This window comes from Oncorhynchus gorbuscha, linkage group LG10 (assembly GCF_021184085.1).
Source record: "Oncorhynchus gorbuscha isolate QuinsamMale2020 ecotype Even-year linkage group LG10, OgorEven_v1.0, whole genome shotgun sequence".
NCBI classification, from domain to species: domain Eukaryota; kingdom Metazoa; phylum Chordata; class Actinopteri; order Salmoniformes; family Salmonidae; genus Oncorhynchus; species Oncorhynchus gorbuscha.
In genome coordinates, this window is record NC_060182.1 from 40165049 (window position 1) to 40179216 (window position 14168).

At 46.2% G+C, this 14168-nt stretch overlaps 1 protein-coding gene across 2 annotated transcripts in view; it reads right to left on the reverse strand.

Moving 5' to 3' along the window:
- Positions 1–1898: 1898 nt before the first annotated feature.
- LOC124046091 (receptor tyrosine-protein kinase erbB-3-like) overlaps positions 1899–14168 on the reverse strand; it is a 39197-nt gene continuing 26927 nt past the window's right edge. For both annotated transcript variants that reach the window (XM_046366084.1, XM_046366083.1), the window contains 13 exons: positions 12794–12951; positions 12636–12689; positions 12082–12223; positions 11664–11882; positions 11200–11385; positions 10807–10965; positions 9517–9598; positions 9267–9413; positions 8819–8916; positions 4956–5129; positions 4732–4809; positions 4000–4297; positions 1899–3870 (listed from right to left, as the gene is read on the reverse strand). In XM_046366084.1, coding sequence (XP_046222040.1) covers positions 2660–3870; positions 4000–4297; positions 4732–4809; positions 4956–5129; positions 8819–8916; positions 9267–9413; positions 9517–9598; positions 10807–10965; positions 11200–11385; positions 11664–11882; positions 12082–12223; positions 12636–12689; positions 12794–12951 — 3006 coding nt within the window. In that variant the 3' untranslated portion in view covers positions 1899–2659. The remainder of the gene's footprint in view (positions 3871–3999; positions 4298–4731; positions 4810–4955; positions 5130–8818; positions 8917–9266; positions 9414–9516; positions 9599–10806; positions 10966–11199; positions 11386–11663; positions 11883–12081; positions 12224–12635; positions 12690–12793; positions 12952–14168) is intronic.

Here is a 14168-nt window from a genome sequence, read left to right on the forward strand (position 1 = left end):
TCTGTGCATAAGATCTAGATGCTGCTATAGGCCCTCTTTGGTTGGGGACAGAAGCACCAGATCATCAGCAAACAGTAGACATTTGACTGCAGATTATAGTAGGGTGAGACCGGGTGCTGCAGTCTGTTCTAGTGCCCTCGCCAATTCGTTGATATATATATGTTGAAGGGGTGGGGCTTAAGCTGCGTCCCTGTCTCACCTCGCGGCCCTGTGAAAAGAAATGTGTGTGTTTTCTAGCAATTTTAACCGCACACTTGTTGTTTGTGTACATGGATTTTATAATGTTGTATATTTTTCCTCCAACACCACTTTCCATCAATTTGCCCTCATGCCAAATGGAGTCGAAAGCATAAGAAGACTTTGCCTTTGTTTTGGTTTGTTTGTTTGTCAATTAGGGTGTGCAGGGTGAATACGTGGTCTGTCGTACGGTAATTTGGTTGGTAAAAAGCAAATTTGACATTTTCTCAGTCCCTACTTTTCACTGAGGAAATGTACAAGTCTGCTGTTAATGATACTGCGGAGGATTTTACCAAGGTTGCTGTTGACGCATAACCCACGGTAGTTATTGGGGTGAAATTTGTCTCCACTTTGTGCATTAGGGTGATGAGTCCTTGGTTCCAAATATTGGGGAATATGCCAGAGCTGAGGATGATATTAAAGAGTTTAAGTATAGCCAGTTGGAATTTGTGGTCTGTATATTTTATCAGTTCATTTAGCATACCATCAACCCCACAGGCCTTTTTGGGTTGGAGGGTTTGTATTTTGTCCTGTAGACCATTCAATGTAATTGGAGAATCCAGTGGGTTCTGGTAGTCTTTTAATAGTTGATTCTAAGATTTGTATTTGATCATGTATATGTTTTTGCTGTTTATTCTTTGTTATAGAGCCAAAAATGTGTTTTTCCATACATCTCCATTTTGGATAGATAACTCTTCGTGTTGTTGTTTGTTTTCCAATTTTCCCAGACGTGGTTAGATTCTTCAATACATTAAGCTGATTTCTGACGTGCTGTTCCTTCTTTTTCCGTCGTGCATTTCTGTATTGTTTTAGTGATTCATCATAGTGAAGGTGTAGACTCAGGTTTTCTGGGTCTATGTGTCATGACTTCTGCCGAAGTCGTTGCCTCTCCTTGTTCGGGCGGTGCTCGGCGTTCGACGTCACCGGTCTTCTAGCCATCATTGATCCATTTTTCATTTTCCATTGGTTTTGTCTTGTCTTCACACACACCTGTTTTCAATCCCATTCATTACCTGTTGTGTATTTAACCCTCTGTTTCCCCTCTTGTCTTTGTCAGAGATTGTTTATTGTCAGCGTAGTGTTTTTGTTGTATAGGTGCGTGACGGGTCTTCGTACCCATATTTGTTTATGTTCTTTTCCTGTTTAGTGTTATGGAGCATGTTACTAGGACTTTATTAAAAGACTCCATTTTACACTCCGTTTGACTCTCCTGCGCCTGACTTCCCTGCCACCTATACACATATGCCTGACACTGGGGGTGGACAGGTTTTTCAATTTCTTTCTTAGGTTTTTGCATTCTTCATCAAACTATTTGTCATTGTAATTCAATTTCTTAGGTTGTCTGCTTGAAATGTTTAGATTTGATAGGGAAGTTAAGAGCTCAAATATACTGTTTAGGTTTTCTACTGCTAAGTTTACACCGTCACTATTACAGTGACACATTTTGTCCAGGAAATTGCCTCGAAGCGATTTAATTTGTTATCTAGTTGTTTTTTGTTAGATTTTCCACACTACTTTCCTTCCATCTTTAGCATTTCTTAATATTATTCAGTTCCTTTGGCTTTGATGCCTCATGATTGAGCATAGCTCTGTTCAAGTACAGACACACACACACACACACATACACACACACACACACAATCAAATGCAAAACTCAAAACTGTTGTAAAACAATTATATGTATCAGTATTAATTTTTCATGACAGCAATTCACATTATATTACATGAAAACGTATACATTTTTTGGACAAAACCGTGCTGGGCTCCAATCACTTGCAATAACATAGCCAATACATGACTGCAATTCATTCATACATGTTCATCAAGAATACTTCATTTCACATAGCAAACTATAAGCTACAAATGTACATTACATGGCAGTTCTCACCCATGGAACCTCGAGGTTCCACGCAGGTAAACATTGGCTTCACCAGGAAGTGGAACAAGTTGAAGTGCAAACACGGGAATGTGATCCAGCATTAGTGTGTGTACGTTGGCCGCCTATTTCTGCTTTATGTATACATGCTATGTCTGTCTATGTACATTTTGTATGCTGTGTCTATATATTTCTCCCTGTACTATTTGCCTTTGACTTATTGACAGTTTAGGCTAGGCGTTTGATGTTGAGCTGCCAACTTGGTTATATTTCCCAGACGGCGACGTCGCTATAAACAGATAGATAACATCAACGCTACGTAGGACACATTTTGCCTATGTTTTCTTTGGTTCGTGAGGTTTGGGTGGAAGATGTAAACTAACCGAGAATACATACACTACATTACAACAACAAAAACTTCAACCAGTAATGTAGCGCTAAAAGAACGTTACCGGTTGAGCTGCACCAGAGCCTGATACATGATTATATCAAATATATTTGTCGGTGCTTACATCATCATGGTTGTTGTTTTCTCAGTCCACATAATTATGTGCGCACAGCATCTGCCTTGAGGAACAGTCTGCTGTGCCAGTAGTCAGGGTTATCAAACGATGTGTTGCTACTCGGCTCTACCACTCCCACACCGGAGCACGCTTTGATGTACCCCTCCACCCCCAGTCCGGCACACCTGGTGCTCGTACCCCCCTCCACCTCAACTGTGGTGGCCCTCCCCTTCCCTAGCACTGGGAGGTTCTGGTACTCTGCCTCCTGGTGGTCCACTCGCTGGGAGCCCCTGGAGTCCCCTCCAAAGGCATCCATCTCTTCATACTCCTCCACCTGGCTCTCTACCATAGCTGTGGAGCCATCAGGCATTGGGTTAGGACTGGGGCTGAAGCTGGGTTTTGGGCTGAGGCTGGGCTTGGGGCTAAGAGTGGGCTTGGGGATGAGGCGGGGCTTGGGGCTGAGGCTGGGCTTGGGGCTGAGGCTGGGTTTGGAGCGGAGGGTGGGCTTGGGGCTGAGACCCACCTCTCGGCTGCTCTCTCGGAGGAGTCTGGGTTGTTTATTAGTATACTGGTAAACATCATCCTCCTCTCCAGCTTCCTCATCCTTCCTTTCTTCCTCCTCTAGGTCTTGACTCTTTCCTCCTTCTCTCTCTCGTTCTTCTGTCACTGTCCTCAAGTCAGCTGCTTGGCTCTCACGCCTCTCCCAGATGGGTCTCTTTGTGTCTGTGGTGTTCACGGTGCTGCAGATGTCCATGTATTCATACTCCACTACTGCCCCCTGCTCTGGCCTCCCCTGACCCTGAGAGGCCCCTCGGTTGCCAAACAAAGCAGCTCCACTGTCAGGCCTCTCAGACAGAGGCTGCAGCTCCTCTCCCTCTACTGATACAACTACAGCCACAGAACTGTCAGTGACCTCTGCTGGCCTCTGGCTTCCCCTCAGAGCAGCTGCAGTGCTTGGAGAGTCCCCTTGCATCAGTGAGTCCCCCTCTAGTGGTGAGGGTGCTGTATGGTAGGTAGGGGAGGGCAGAGGAGAGGTTTTCCTCCATAGGACAGTTGAAGGCCCTTCTATCTGTACAGAGGTGACTCTGGGGGAGCGGGGCAGAGGGGATGGCTGTTTGGTCATCAACTCATAGTCCTCGGTGGGGTCTGAGATGGTTGCCAATGGTGACAGTGGATTCTTGAAGCTCCTAGAGCCCCTAAGAGATGCTCTACCTGGGAGAGAAGTTCTGGAGGCTGGGAAAGACAGGAGAGAATCTACCATGGAAAGGAGAAAACAGATATTAGAGAATAGAATAGAATCACTCCATCAAAACAGATGTAAAAAATATATCACATCCATTCACTGTGTAGCCGTCACATCCAGGTGTCACCTCTCCCTCTCACCTCTCTCAGGAGTGCTCGATACTCCAGGCAGTACATATCCATAGTGATCCTCCTCCTCATCCTCCTCCTCAGGCCTGTAGGAGGGTGACTTTGAGACTGCAGATTGGCTCCTATGCACCATGGTGGTGGAGGTGTGGTGGGTACTACTGCCACTACTGTCCTTGCCAGCCCGGAGCTGCTGCCTGCGCAGGCTGCCACTCAGTGACACTCCCTCTGCCAGCTCATTGTCCAGGCCACTGCCCTCTGACCCTTCCGACAGCGTCCGAGCTGAGTTCAGACGAGACCGCTGGGAGAACAGCTGTAAGAAGTTCACAGAATGGAAAGAGTTTGAGGAAAACATTACACAAAATCATCATCATCAACAACAAGAGGAGTAGCAGCAACATCATCAACCTTATTATCTTCATAAATATCACCACCAAATGGGACTGGCAGTGGGATAGAGATGAACACAAAATAATATTTTTAATGTGTCTGAACTTCCTAGAGCAGTTATTGCCTTTTGGCAATGTTCAGCCATAATACTGATTTAAACAAAACCATTTGGCAAATGGAAGTCATGCTACTCATTGCTCTCAACTAAATATGTCTGGCCGTATTATAAGGCCAGGACCTCTTGTACTGAAGATGTGATGTGTTAGGGCCAGTGGTGTCTGGCTATTCGAAGGTAGGAAATGACGGTGCTAATAAGATCTCCTTAGCTGTGATGCATGATGAGTTGTGGTGTCTCACCTGACAGGGGTTATCTCCAGGGCCGGGGGTCATGGGTAGGTACCCTACTGGTCCAGCCTGAGAGGTCGCACTGGAACTCTGAGAGGTCAGAGAGAGAGAGAGTGGTTAAAGTTCCCACTGTCATTTTATGACTAGAAATTTGCGTGCGTAACTCAATAGGTGTCAATTAGTGATTAGTGCCAAAATTTGAGTTATGTGTGCAGAATGCTGTAAGTAAGATTTACCCTGTATGAGCTCATCCTCAAACGAGAGAGAGTCCTGGATGGGGACAAGGTGAGAGGAGGAGTGGCCAAACCGTCCTCCAATCCCTCTTCATCCTGGTCCTCCAGGCCCGCTTCCAAATTGGCAAGCGCTGATCCCCGTTGGTGGGATTCTTCTGGCCCCGCCTCTCCTCTGTCCTATAGGCAAAGCGTCATTAATGAGGGCCGCGTTCGAAAGAGGATCAAAACCGTCAATTGTGGGAAAAATATATATCATGGGTAAATTGTATCTAACTGACTGATCTAAAAAAATAATAATGAATAGTTATTTATGATGAAAGGTTCTTTGTAGATCAGTCAGTCGGCAGCCGCCTGCACTGTCGTCTGCAATGTCAAACAAGCCCAATGACTTCTGTCAATGGGCCACTCAGGGACTTGGAATACGCTATGAAAGTGACGTGGCATTACGTCATACTTCCGGGGTCAGTCCCCTAATCAAAAATGTGGTCATTTAAGATAAAGTGGAGACCGGAATTATTGATTCTCTTGCTAAAATAAATAATACAAATACTGAGCTACAGGTAACTGCCAAAATGATGAAAACACCTGAGTAAATGGGGGATATAAAGTATATTGAAAGTAGGTGCTTCCACACAGGTGTGGTTCCTGAGTTAATTAAGCAGTTAACACCCCATTGTGCTTAGGGTCTTGTATAAAAATTCTGGGAATGCCATTATTTTGGCTACCAATGGCTATGCCCCCATAGGATGACAATGCCCCCATCCACAGGGCACGAGGGGGTCATTGAAGGGTTTGATGAGCATGAAAACGATGTAAACCATTGAACACTTATGGGAGATTATGGAGTGGCAGCATTTACCACCACCAATTTCTTGTGTAAGAATGGTGTCGCATCCCTCCAATAGAGTTCCAGACACTTGTATAATCTCTGCCAAGGTGCATTAAAGTTGATCTGACTCGTGGTGCCCCAACACCCTATTAAAGACACTTTATGTTGGTGTTTCCTTTATTTATGCTCCAAAAATTTTTTAAACAATTTTCTTTTATCCTAATAAAATTGCTCAGAGAAAGACATTTTGTTTAACAAGTCAAAATAAATCAATCATAATAATTATTGGATCCATGTTTTCAATACTCCAGTACCCTCCCTTTGTGAGGATAAAGACACTGAGCCTTTTTCTATTATGTTTTATGAGATTGTAGAACATATCGGGAGGGATCTTAGACCATTCCTCCATACAGAATATTTCCAGATCCTTGATATCCTTCGTCTGTGCTTATGGACCACAGGTTTTCAACGGGGTTCAAGTCTAAAGACTGAGATGGCCATTGCAAAATGTTGATTTTGTGGTCAATTAACCATTTCTTAGTGGATTTTGATGTCTGCTATGGGTTATTGTCTTGCTGAAAGAACCACTTGCGGATCTTCCGAGTTTCACAGGCAGCAACCCCATAGAGATGATATGATGACTTAAAACAAATGTAATATACACTACAACTTAAACATTTTATTAAACTAAAGTAATATGAAGAAATTATGGTTAATAATTGATAATTGATGAGAAGTAATGGGAAGTCACTACCATCATGGGACTTTTCTTAATTGTTTTATTCTGCATTGTTACAGCATTCAACCCACATAATGCATAGTGCATTTAATGTAAAAATAATAATAATTCAAACCAGAAAAAAAATGTGATTTAAAAAAAATAATCGAACTGAAACCAAACCAACATCAAAAAGCACTAATCGCTCAGCACTACTACTTACCCTATAATAATGCAGTAAATCACAAATTTAGAACACAACTGCACACGTCATTACACATCATGAAATATATCTTTGGCCATGCACACCAATGATAGGTTTGGCCTTGAAAATAACAATGCATATGCAGAAAACACACTATATATATATATACAAAAGTATGTGGACACGCCTTCAAATGAGTGGATTCAGCTATTTTGGCACACCTGCCCCAACGCATAGTGCCAACTGTAAAGTTTGGTGAAGGAGGAATAATGGTCTCTGGCTGTTTTACATGGTTCGGGTTAGGCCCCTTAGTTCCAGTGAAGGGAAATCTTAATGCTACAGCATACAATGGCATTCTAGATGATTCTGTGCTTCAAACTTTGTGGCAACATTTTGGGGATGGCTCTTCCTTGTTCCAGCATGACAATGCTGAATGTCCATACAGAAATGGTTTGTCGAGATTGGTGTGGAAGAACTTGACTGGCCTGCACAGAGCCCTGACCTCAACCCCCTCGAACACCTTTGGGATGAATTGGAACGCCAGATGCGAGCCAGGCCTCATCGCCCAACATCAGTGTCCGACCTCACTAATGCGGTTGTGGCTGAATGGAAGCAATGTTCCAACTTCTAGAGGAAAGCCTTCACAGAAGAGTGGATGCTGTTATAGCAGCTGGGGGACCAACTCCATATTAATGCCCATCATTTTGGAATGAGATGTTCAACAAGCAGGTGTCCACATACTTTTGGTCATGTAATGTTCCTCATCCCTACTGTAAAATGTGGTGGTGGATCTTTGATGATATGGGGATTTCATGCTTCCACTGGTCCTTGGGCCCTGGTTAAGGTCAACGCCATCATGAACTTTACCCAGTACCAGGCCATTTTATCCAAAAACTTTGTTGCTGCTGTCAGAAGGCTGAAACTTGGCCACAAGTGGATCTTCCAGCAAGACAATAACCCCAAGTACTAATCAAAATCCACAAAGAAGGCCTCCCGAGTGGCACAGTGGTCTAAGGCACCGCATCGCAGAGTTTTGCGGCGTCACTACAGCCTGGGGTTTGATCCTGTGTTATTACCGGCCGTGACCTGGCGTCCCATGGGGCGGCGCACAATTGGCCCAGCGTCGTCCGGGTTAGGGGAGGGTTTGTCCAGGGGGGCTCTACTTGGTTCATCACAGCAACTCCTTGTTTAGTGGGCCGGGTGCCTTCAGGCTGACTTCGGTTGTCATTTGATCAGTGTTTCCTCCGACACATTGTTGCAGCTGGCTTCTGGGTTAAGCGATCGGGTGTTAAGAAGCGCGGTTTGGTGGTTCATGTTTCGGAGAACGAATGACTTGACCTTCGCCTGCTGCAGCAATGAGACAAGATTGTCATCACAAAATTGGGGGTAAACATTTTTTTTAATTATATATATTTTTTAAATACACAAAGAAGTGACCACAAGATCAACATTTTGAAATGGCCATCTCAGTTTCCGGACTTGAACCCCCTTTGAAAACTTGTGGTTTGAATTGAAGAGGGAAGTTCATAAGTACAGACAAAGGATATCAAGGATCTGGAAAGATTCTGTATGGAGGAATGGTCTAAGATCCCTCCCAATGTGTTCTCCAATCTCATAAAACATTTCTGGAAAAGGCTAAGTGTCGTAGCAAGGGCAGGGTGCGAGAGAATTGAAAACAGAGGGGTCAAAATTATTGACACCCATCTCGTTTAGATTTTGTTTTATTACTCGTGAAACCAAATATCTTTCTCTGAGCAATTATATTAGTATAAAATGATGTAATTAAAAAAAAAAATCTGAGCATACAATATAACTCAGTATTTGTATAATTTATTCTATTCAGTCTTCTTTGTTCATCTTTATCAAATGATCCAATACCAGATCCCACAGTATATGTACAATTCCATTATATTAGTGTTTGTGGATGCCTTTACTTCTGCCAGATACCTTTTTATTTACGCTGAAGACCACTGCGCTACATTTTTGCCCATTTTAAAAACCATTCAAAAAGCCTACAAAAGTTAAAAACTACAAGGCTACTTCCTGGAAAATGCTAAATCACTTCCATAGCGTATAGACAGGAAAGTAATATAGCGCTGTAATCTTTTCCTTACCTTGATGACAAGGTAGCGAGGCGGGTCTCTTGCCATGCGAATAAAGTCATTGGCCAGTTCTTTGAAGGTTGGTCGAATATTCTCGTCAATCATCCAGCCTGGTAATAGAAAACAATAGGATTTCTAATGTCCAAGGTTGCTGGGGTGCAGCGGCTGGCACCATGCATATACTGTAACAGTATGAGATCAATTTGCGTGTGTCAAAGAGCACCGAGTGAGAGGTATGTTTTGTGTTAGTCACCCAATTGAAAAGAAGGTTGAACGCATGTCATTTTAATAACAGCATTTCAACTATTAATGTTCTGACGGGGATCGTTTGTGGTCGAAACCTTGCCAATAAAAATAGGAGAATTTCAAAAGTGTGCTGGTAATTTTCCTCGTATCCCACGGCAGTTGGGTCGGTCGTTGGATGTGCATAGTGTGTACATTACTTTGTACGCTTACTCACACTTAACCATGACCATGTACACGTCTATGGTGCAGATGTGGGGCTGGGACAGACGCTCTCCCTTCTCCAGTAGACTGGGCACGTCCTGTGGCTGCATGGAGGCGTAGGGCTCTGCCCCAAATGACATCATCTCCCAGACTGTCACTCCTGGAGTCGGGAGAGGTGATGCATAATGACGACAGACGGACAGACGGACAGACATACTGTACATGCACAAACATGTGATAAAATGCCGATCATGCAGTCTTACCGTAACTCCAGACGTCACTCTGATGAGTGTATCTCCGGAACAGGATACTCTCCAGGGACATCCATTTGATGTTTATGGGAGTCTGGAAGTAACATAAACCACGTTTCCATACCATATAAAAAGAAATCATGACAGCTGTGATGGAAACAGGATGTTTCAGTACAATTTTATAAAGACAGAGAGATTATTTGTTGGTTCTACATGGTGGGATCTTTCTGTGTTGGTAAAATGTATGATACGATAAATGGTGGAGGAAATGCCTTTATGTGCAAATATTGATATAATAACCAATCATATCGAAGTAAACTTAGAGTCATGCGATGATATGGTGTGTGGTCCTCCCACTACGACTCGGGAATCCATGCAGTTTATTAGGCTACAGATGAAATAAATTATGATGAACTTCCCAGGGTGGTGAAAGTGCCCGGTGATCCTCATGCTCCTTTCCAATAAATATCGAGGGTTTTATTCTGGTGACATGATGATCGATGCTTGGTTGGCGTTTGACAAATACAAATGTTCTCGCTCTTATTCGTAATAATCTCATCAAGTAGACCACCCTACCTGCACTGTATCTGCAAGCTGTTGGCTAGAACCCACGTACCAAGACCAGAATAGGCACATTTTCTATTCAACGCAACAGTTTGTGGCAAAAGTACCAGATAGAGTTGAAAATCCGATAGTAAACACATTGTACTGCAGATTTTTACTTGGTATATGAAAACCTAGGCGAAAAAGTACATTAAATGTGTATTACGTCATCACGCACTGATTTCTCTCCCCCGCAACAAGTCTGTTTGGTGGAAAAAGACCATTAGTGGGAAATGTGCATATTTCCTTTATAGAATATTCGCATGAACATCAAATTGGATGGAAACCTGGCCATAGAAACAGAAAGGGAAGTATAACGACTGACGCCGATGAGAACGGTACGGGCATCAAACATTTCATCAGGAATAGGCAATAAACAAGACAAGAACAGCGTCAGCACACGGGTATGCAAGGACATAAGACAATCAATGCAGAAGCAGGAAACAGAGACAGATATAGGGAAGGTAATGACAGAGGTTATTGAGTCCAGGTGAATCCAACAATTGCTGATGGGGGGGGCAGGTGTGCGTAATGATTGTGGCAGGAGTGCGCAATGCTGGGGAGCCTGGCGGGGAAGAGCAGGAGCAGGTGTGACAGGAAGCTCATTCTGTCTGTTCTATTGGACAACCACTTGTGAAACATTATATATTGATAGATGCATTATGGAGAATGGAGCAGTGAGTCCTGAATCCTGCTTACCTTGTTGCTGTCACTGTAGACATATTTCTTGTCATCGGGATAGAGCAAGTCAGCCACGCCATAGTCAGAAATCTGGACGAAATAATCACTTTTCAGCATCACGTTCCTCGCAGCCAGATTCCTGTGCACCATACAGTGCTCCTCTAGGTAGTACATGCCCTGAAGAGAAGACACACACAGGTTTCATCATAGAGACCTGATAATAACAGTCAAAAAGAAAGACCAGAGACTCAATACTAGAAACATAACATATTTTTTCTCTGCTGTACCATAGTAGAATGTTTTAACCAAAGGGTTTTTTATAGGGGTTCATTAAAAGGGTTCTTTGAGGTGAACAGGACCTGGAACCAAAAAGGGTTCCACTGTTTATTGATCGTGATCCTGTGACCTTACCTTAGCTATCTGCACACACCAGTTGAGCAGTCTCTGCGGGTCCAGGCTGTCTTTGTGTTGCCTGATGTGCTCCAGTAAGGACCCCTGGCTGCTGAGCTGGGTGACCAGCTGGAGACTGGCACCTGGGCAGACACCTAAGAGCCTGACGATGTAGGGGTGGTCCAGACTGCCCATGGACAACATGTGCTGCACGGGAGCACACACAAGAGTGAGAGAGGGAATCAGACAGTGCCACAAGACTGTGTAAGCTCACTGAGCTAAAGCCCAGGCATTTGCTACGGGGAGCTAACGCGAGTATTTAGGTCTCAGGCAAGGTGACTCTTCAATACAAACCCACCTCCGTTACACAAACATATCTGGCAACAATAAGATTTGATTTGATTTGACAAGGGATTCTAGTGTATCCCGTCTAGAGGTGAGTAGAGTTACTCAGTGTCGGTGTGTTAAGAGTGTGTGGTTCTTACATCAGTGATCTCAGTGAAAGTCTGTCTGCCTGTGCGGTCCTGGATGGTCTTAATGGCTACAGGAATCTTCACGGAGTCTCCCTCAGGGATCCATAGGCCTTTGTGTACGGTGCCAAACACTCCAGAGCCCAGGACTTTGACCTTTTTCAGCTCTGGGGCCCTCAGGATCCGGGCATGAACCTTGGCTCCCTTCTCTCCAGGCCCCAGCGGCTCAAAACTCTGGCCACACACACACACACATGCACAGAGACACAAGTACATTAGCACACAAACACACTAGTTCACATTACACGAATGCACAAGTGCATTGGATACACTGGGTCTATATTAGACTTCCTGATACTGTACATCCAATATTTCCCTCAGCTCTGCAGAAATGACTGTCATTTAAGTTGATGTAGTTCCCTAAGAAGTTCACCTCTCCACTTTCCAGGTACCTCCTCATGGCTCTCTTCCTGTGGATGGCCAGGCCACGGTGGTACAGCATGCCCAACACAAACAATGCCAGGCAGACTATGAGGGCAGCCGGCACTCCCAACGCTATACCTGTGATCTGAGGGCTACAGGAGAAAAATGGGCATTTATTTCTTTATCGTCATTTTTTTGCACTGGCTCTATGTACACTCACTAGACTCTACTCACACATACTACACTGACACACACACACACACACACACACACACACACACACACACACACACACACACACACACACACACACACACACACACACACACACACACACACACACACACACACACACACACACACACACACACACACACACATTATTATATATCCTGATTGCCTAGTCACTTTTACTCAACTGTTGGGAATGGGCTCATAAGTAAGCATTTCACTGTAAAGTCTACACCTGTTGTATTCCGCGCATGTGACCAATACAATTCGATTTGATTTGTTTGAGTGGGGGTGTGTGTTTACACATAACCTCCAGCAGGGGGAGACACTCACCTAGTGGAGTGTCTAGTGTTGTCTATGCAGTCACTCAATCCTGGACCCGAACACCTGCAACAAGAGGCACAGCATTACTCTGCAGCACACACACGCAGCCACACACACACACACATGCACACACACACCCACACACACACTCACATACACACACGCACCCCTGTGTGCAGTTGACATGGCAGGGCTCACAGTAGCTGTCCTTGTTGGGGTATTTGAAGATGAACTGCCCGTTCTCTCCGTTTACCCCACTGGGGCAGAAGGGCACACAGTGAGGACCATCTCTCAGACTGACACACATCACACACTCATCAGCTCCCTGAGAAAGGGGGAGAGAGAAAAAAAAACAAGAGAGACGGAGAAAGGAGGATAGGGAGGGGAGGGAGGGAGGGAGGGAGGGAGGGGGAGGGAGGGTGGGAGGGAGGGAGGCAGGGAGGGAGGGAGGCAGGGAGGGAGGGAGGGAGGGAGGGAGGGAGGGAGGGAGGGAGGGAGGGAGGGAGGGAGGGAGGGAGGGAGGGAGGGAGGGAGGGAGGGAGGCAGGGAGGGAGGGAGGGAGGAGGGAGGGAGGGAGGGAGAGAGAGGGAGGCAGGGAGGGAGGCAGGGAGGGAGGGAGGGAGGGAGGGAGGGAGGGAGGGAGGGAGGGAGGGAGGGAGGGAGGGAGGGAGGGAGGGAGGGAGGGAGGGAGGGAGGCAGGGAGGGAGGGAGGCAGGGAGGGAGGGAGGGAGGCAGGGAGGGAGGGAGGGAGGGAGGAGGGAGGGAGGGAGGGAGGGAGGGAGGGAGGCAGGGAGGGAGGCAGGGGAGGGAGGGAGAGAGGGAGGGAGGGAGGGAGGCAGGGAGGGTGGGAGGCAGGGAGGGAGGGAGGGGGAGGAGGGAGGCAGGGAGGGAGGGAGGGAGGCAGGGAGGGAGGGAGGGAGAGAGGGAGGGAGAGAGGCAGGGAGGGAGGGAGGGTGGGAGGCAGGGAGGGAGGGGAGGGAGGGAGGGAGGGAGGGAGGGAGGCAGGGAGGCAGGGAGGGAGGGAGGGAGGGAGGCAGGGAGGGAGAGAGGGAGGGAGGGAGGGAGGGAGGCAGGGAGGGAGAGGAGGCAGGGAGGGAGGGAGGGAGGGAGGGAGGGAGGGTGGGAGGCAGGGAGGGAGAGGGAGGGAGGGAGGGAGGGAGGGAGGGAGGGAGGGAGGCAGGGAGGGAGGGAGGGAGGGAGGCAGGGAGGGAGGGAGGGAGGCAGGGAGGGAGGGAGGAGGGAGGGAGGCAGGGAGGGAGAGAGAGAGGGAGGGAGGGAGGGAGGGAGGGAGGCAGGGAGGGAGGCAGGGAGGGAGGGAAATCCGTTATCAATGTGCATTAGAGAGGGCATGCAAGCTACTATATTGATGAACAGTGAAACATTTTCGGCACTCTTTCTGCAAATGTGTCTCCGTATGACTCATTCTTAGACACTCAGTCAAATCAAAAAATAGAAGCTGATGTGTTTTCTGATATCTAATGGGCAGTGTACCACAGAGTTGATTTCAAATAAATACATGAAAGGAGGAAGAACTAGTCCACC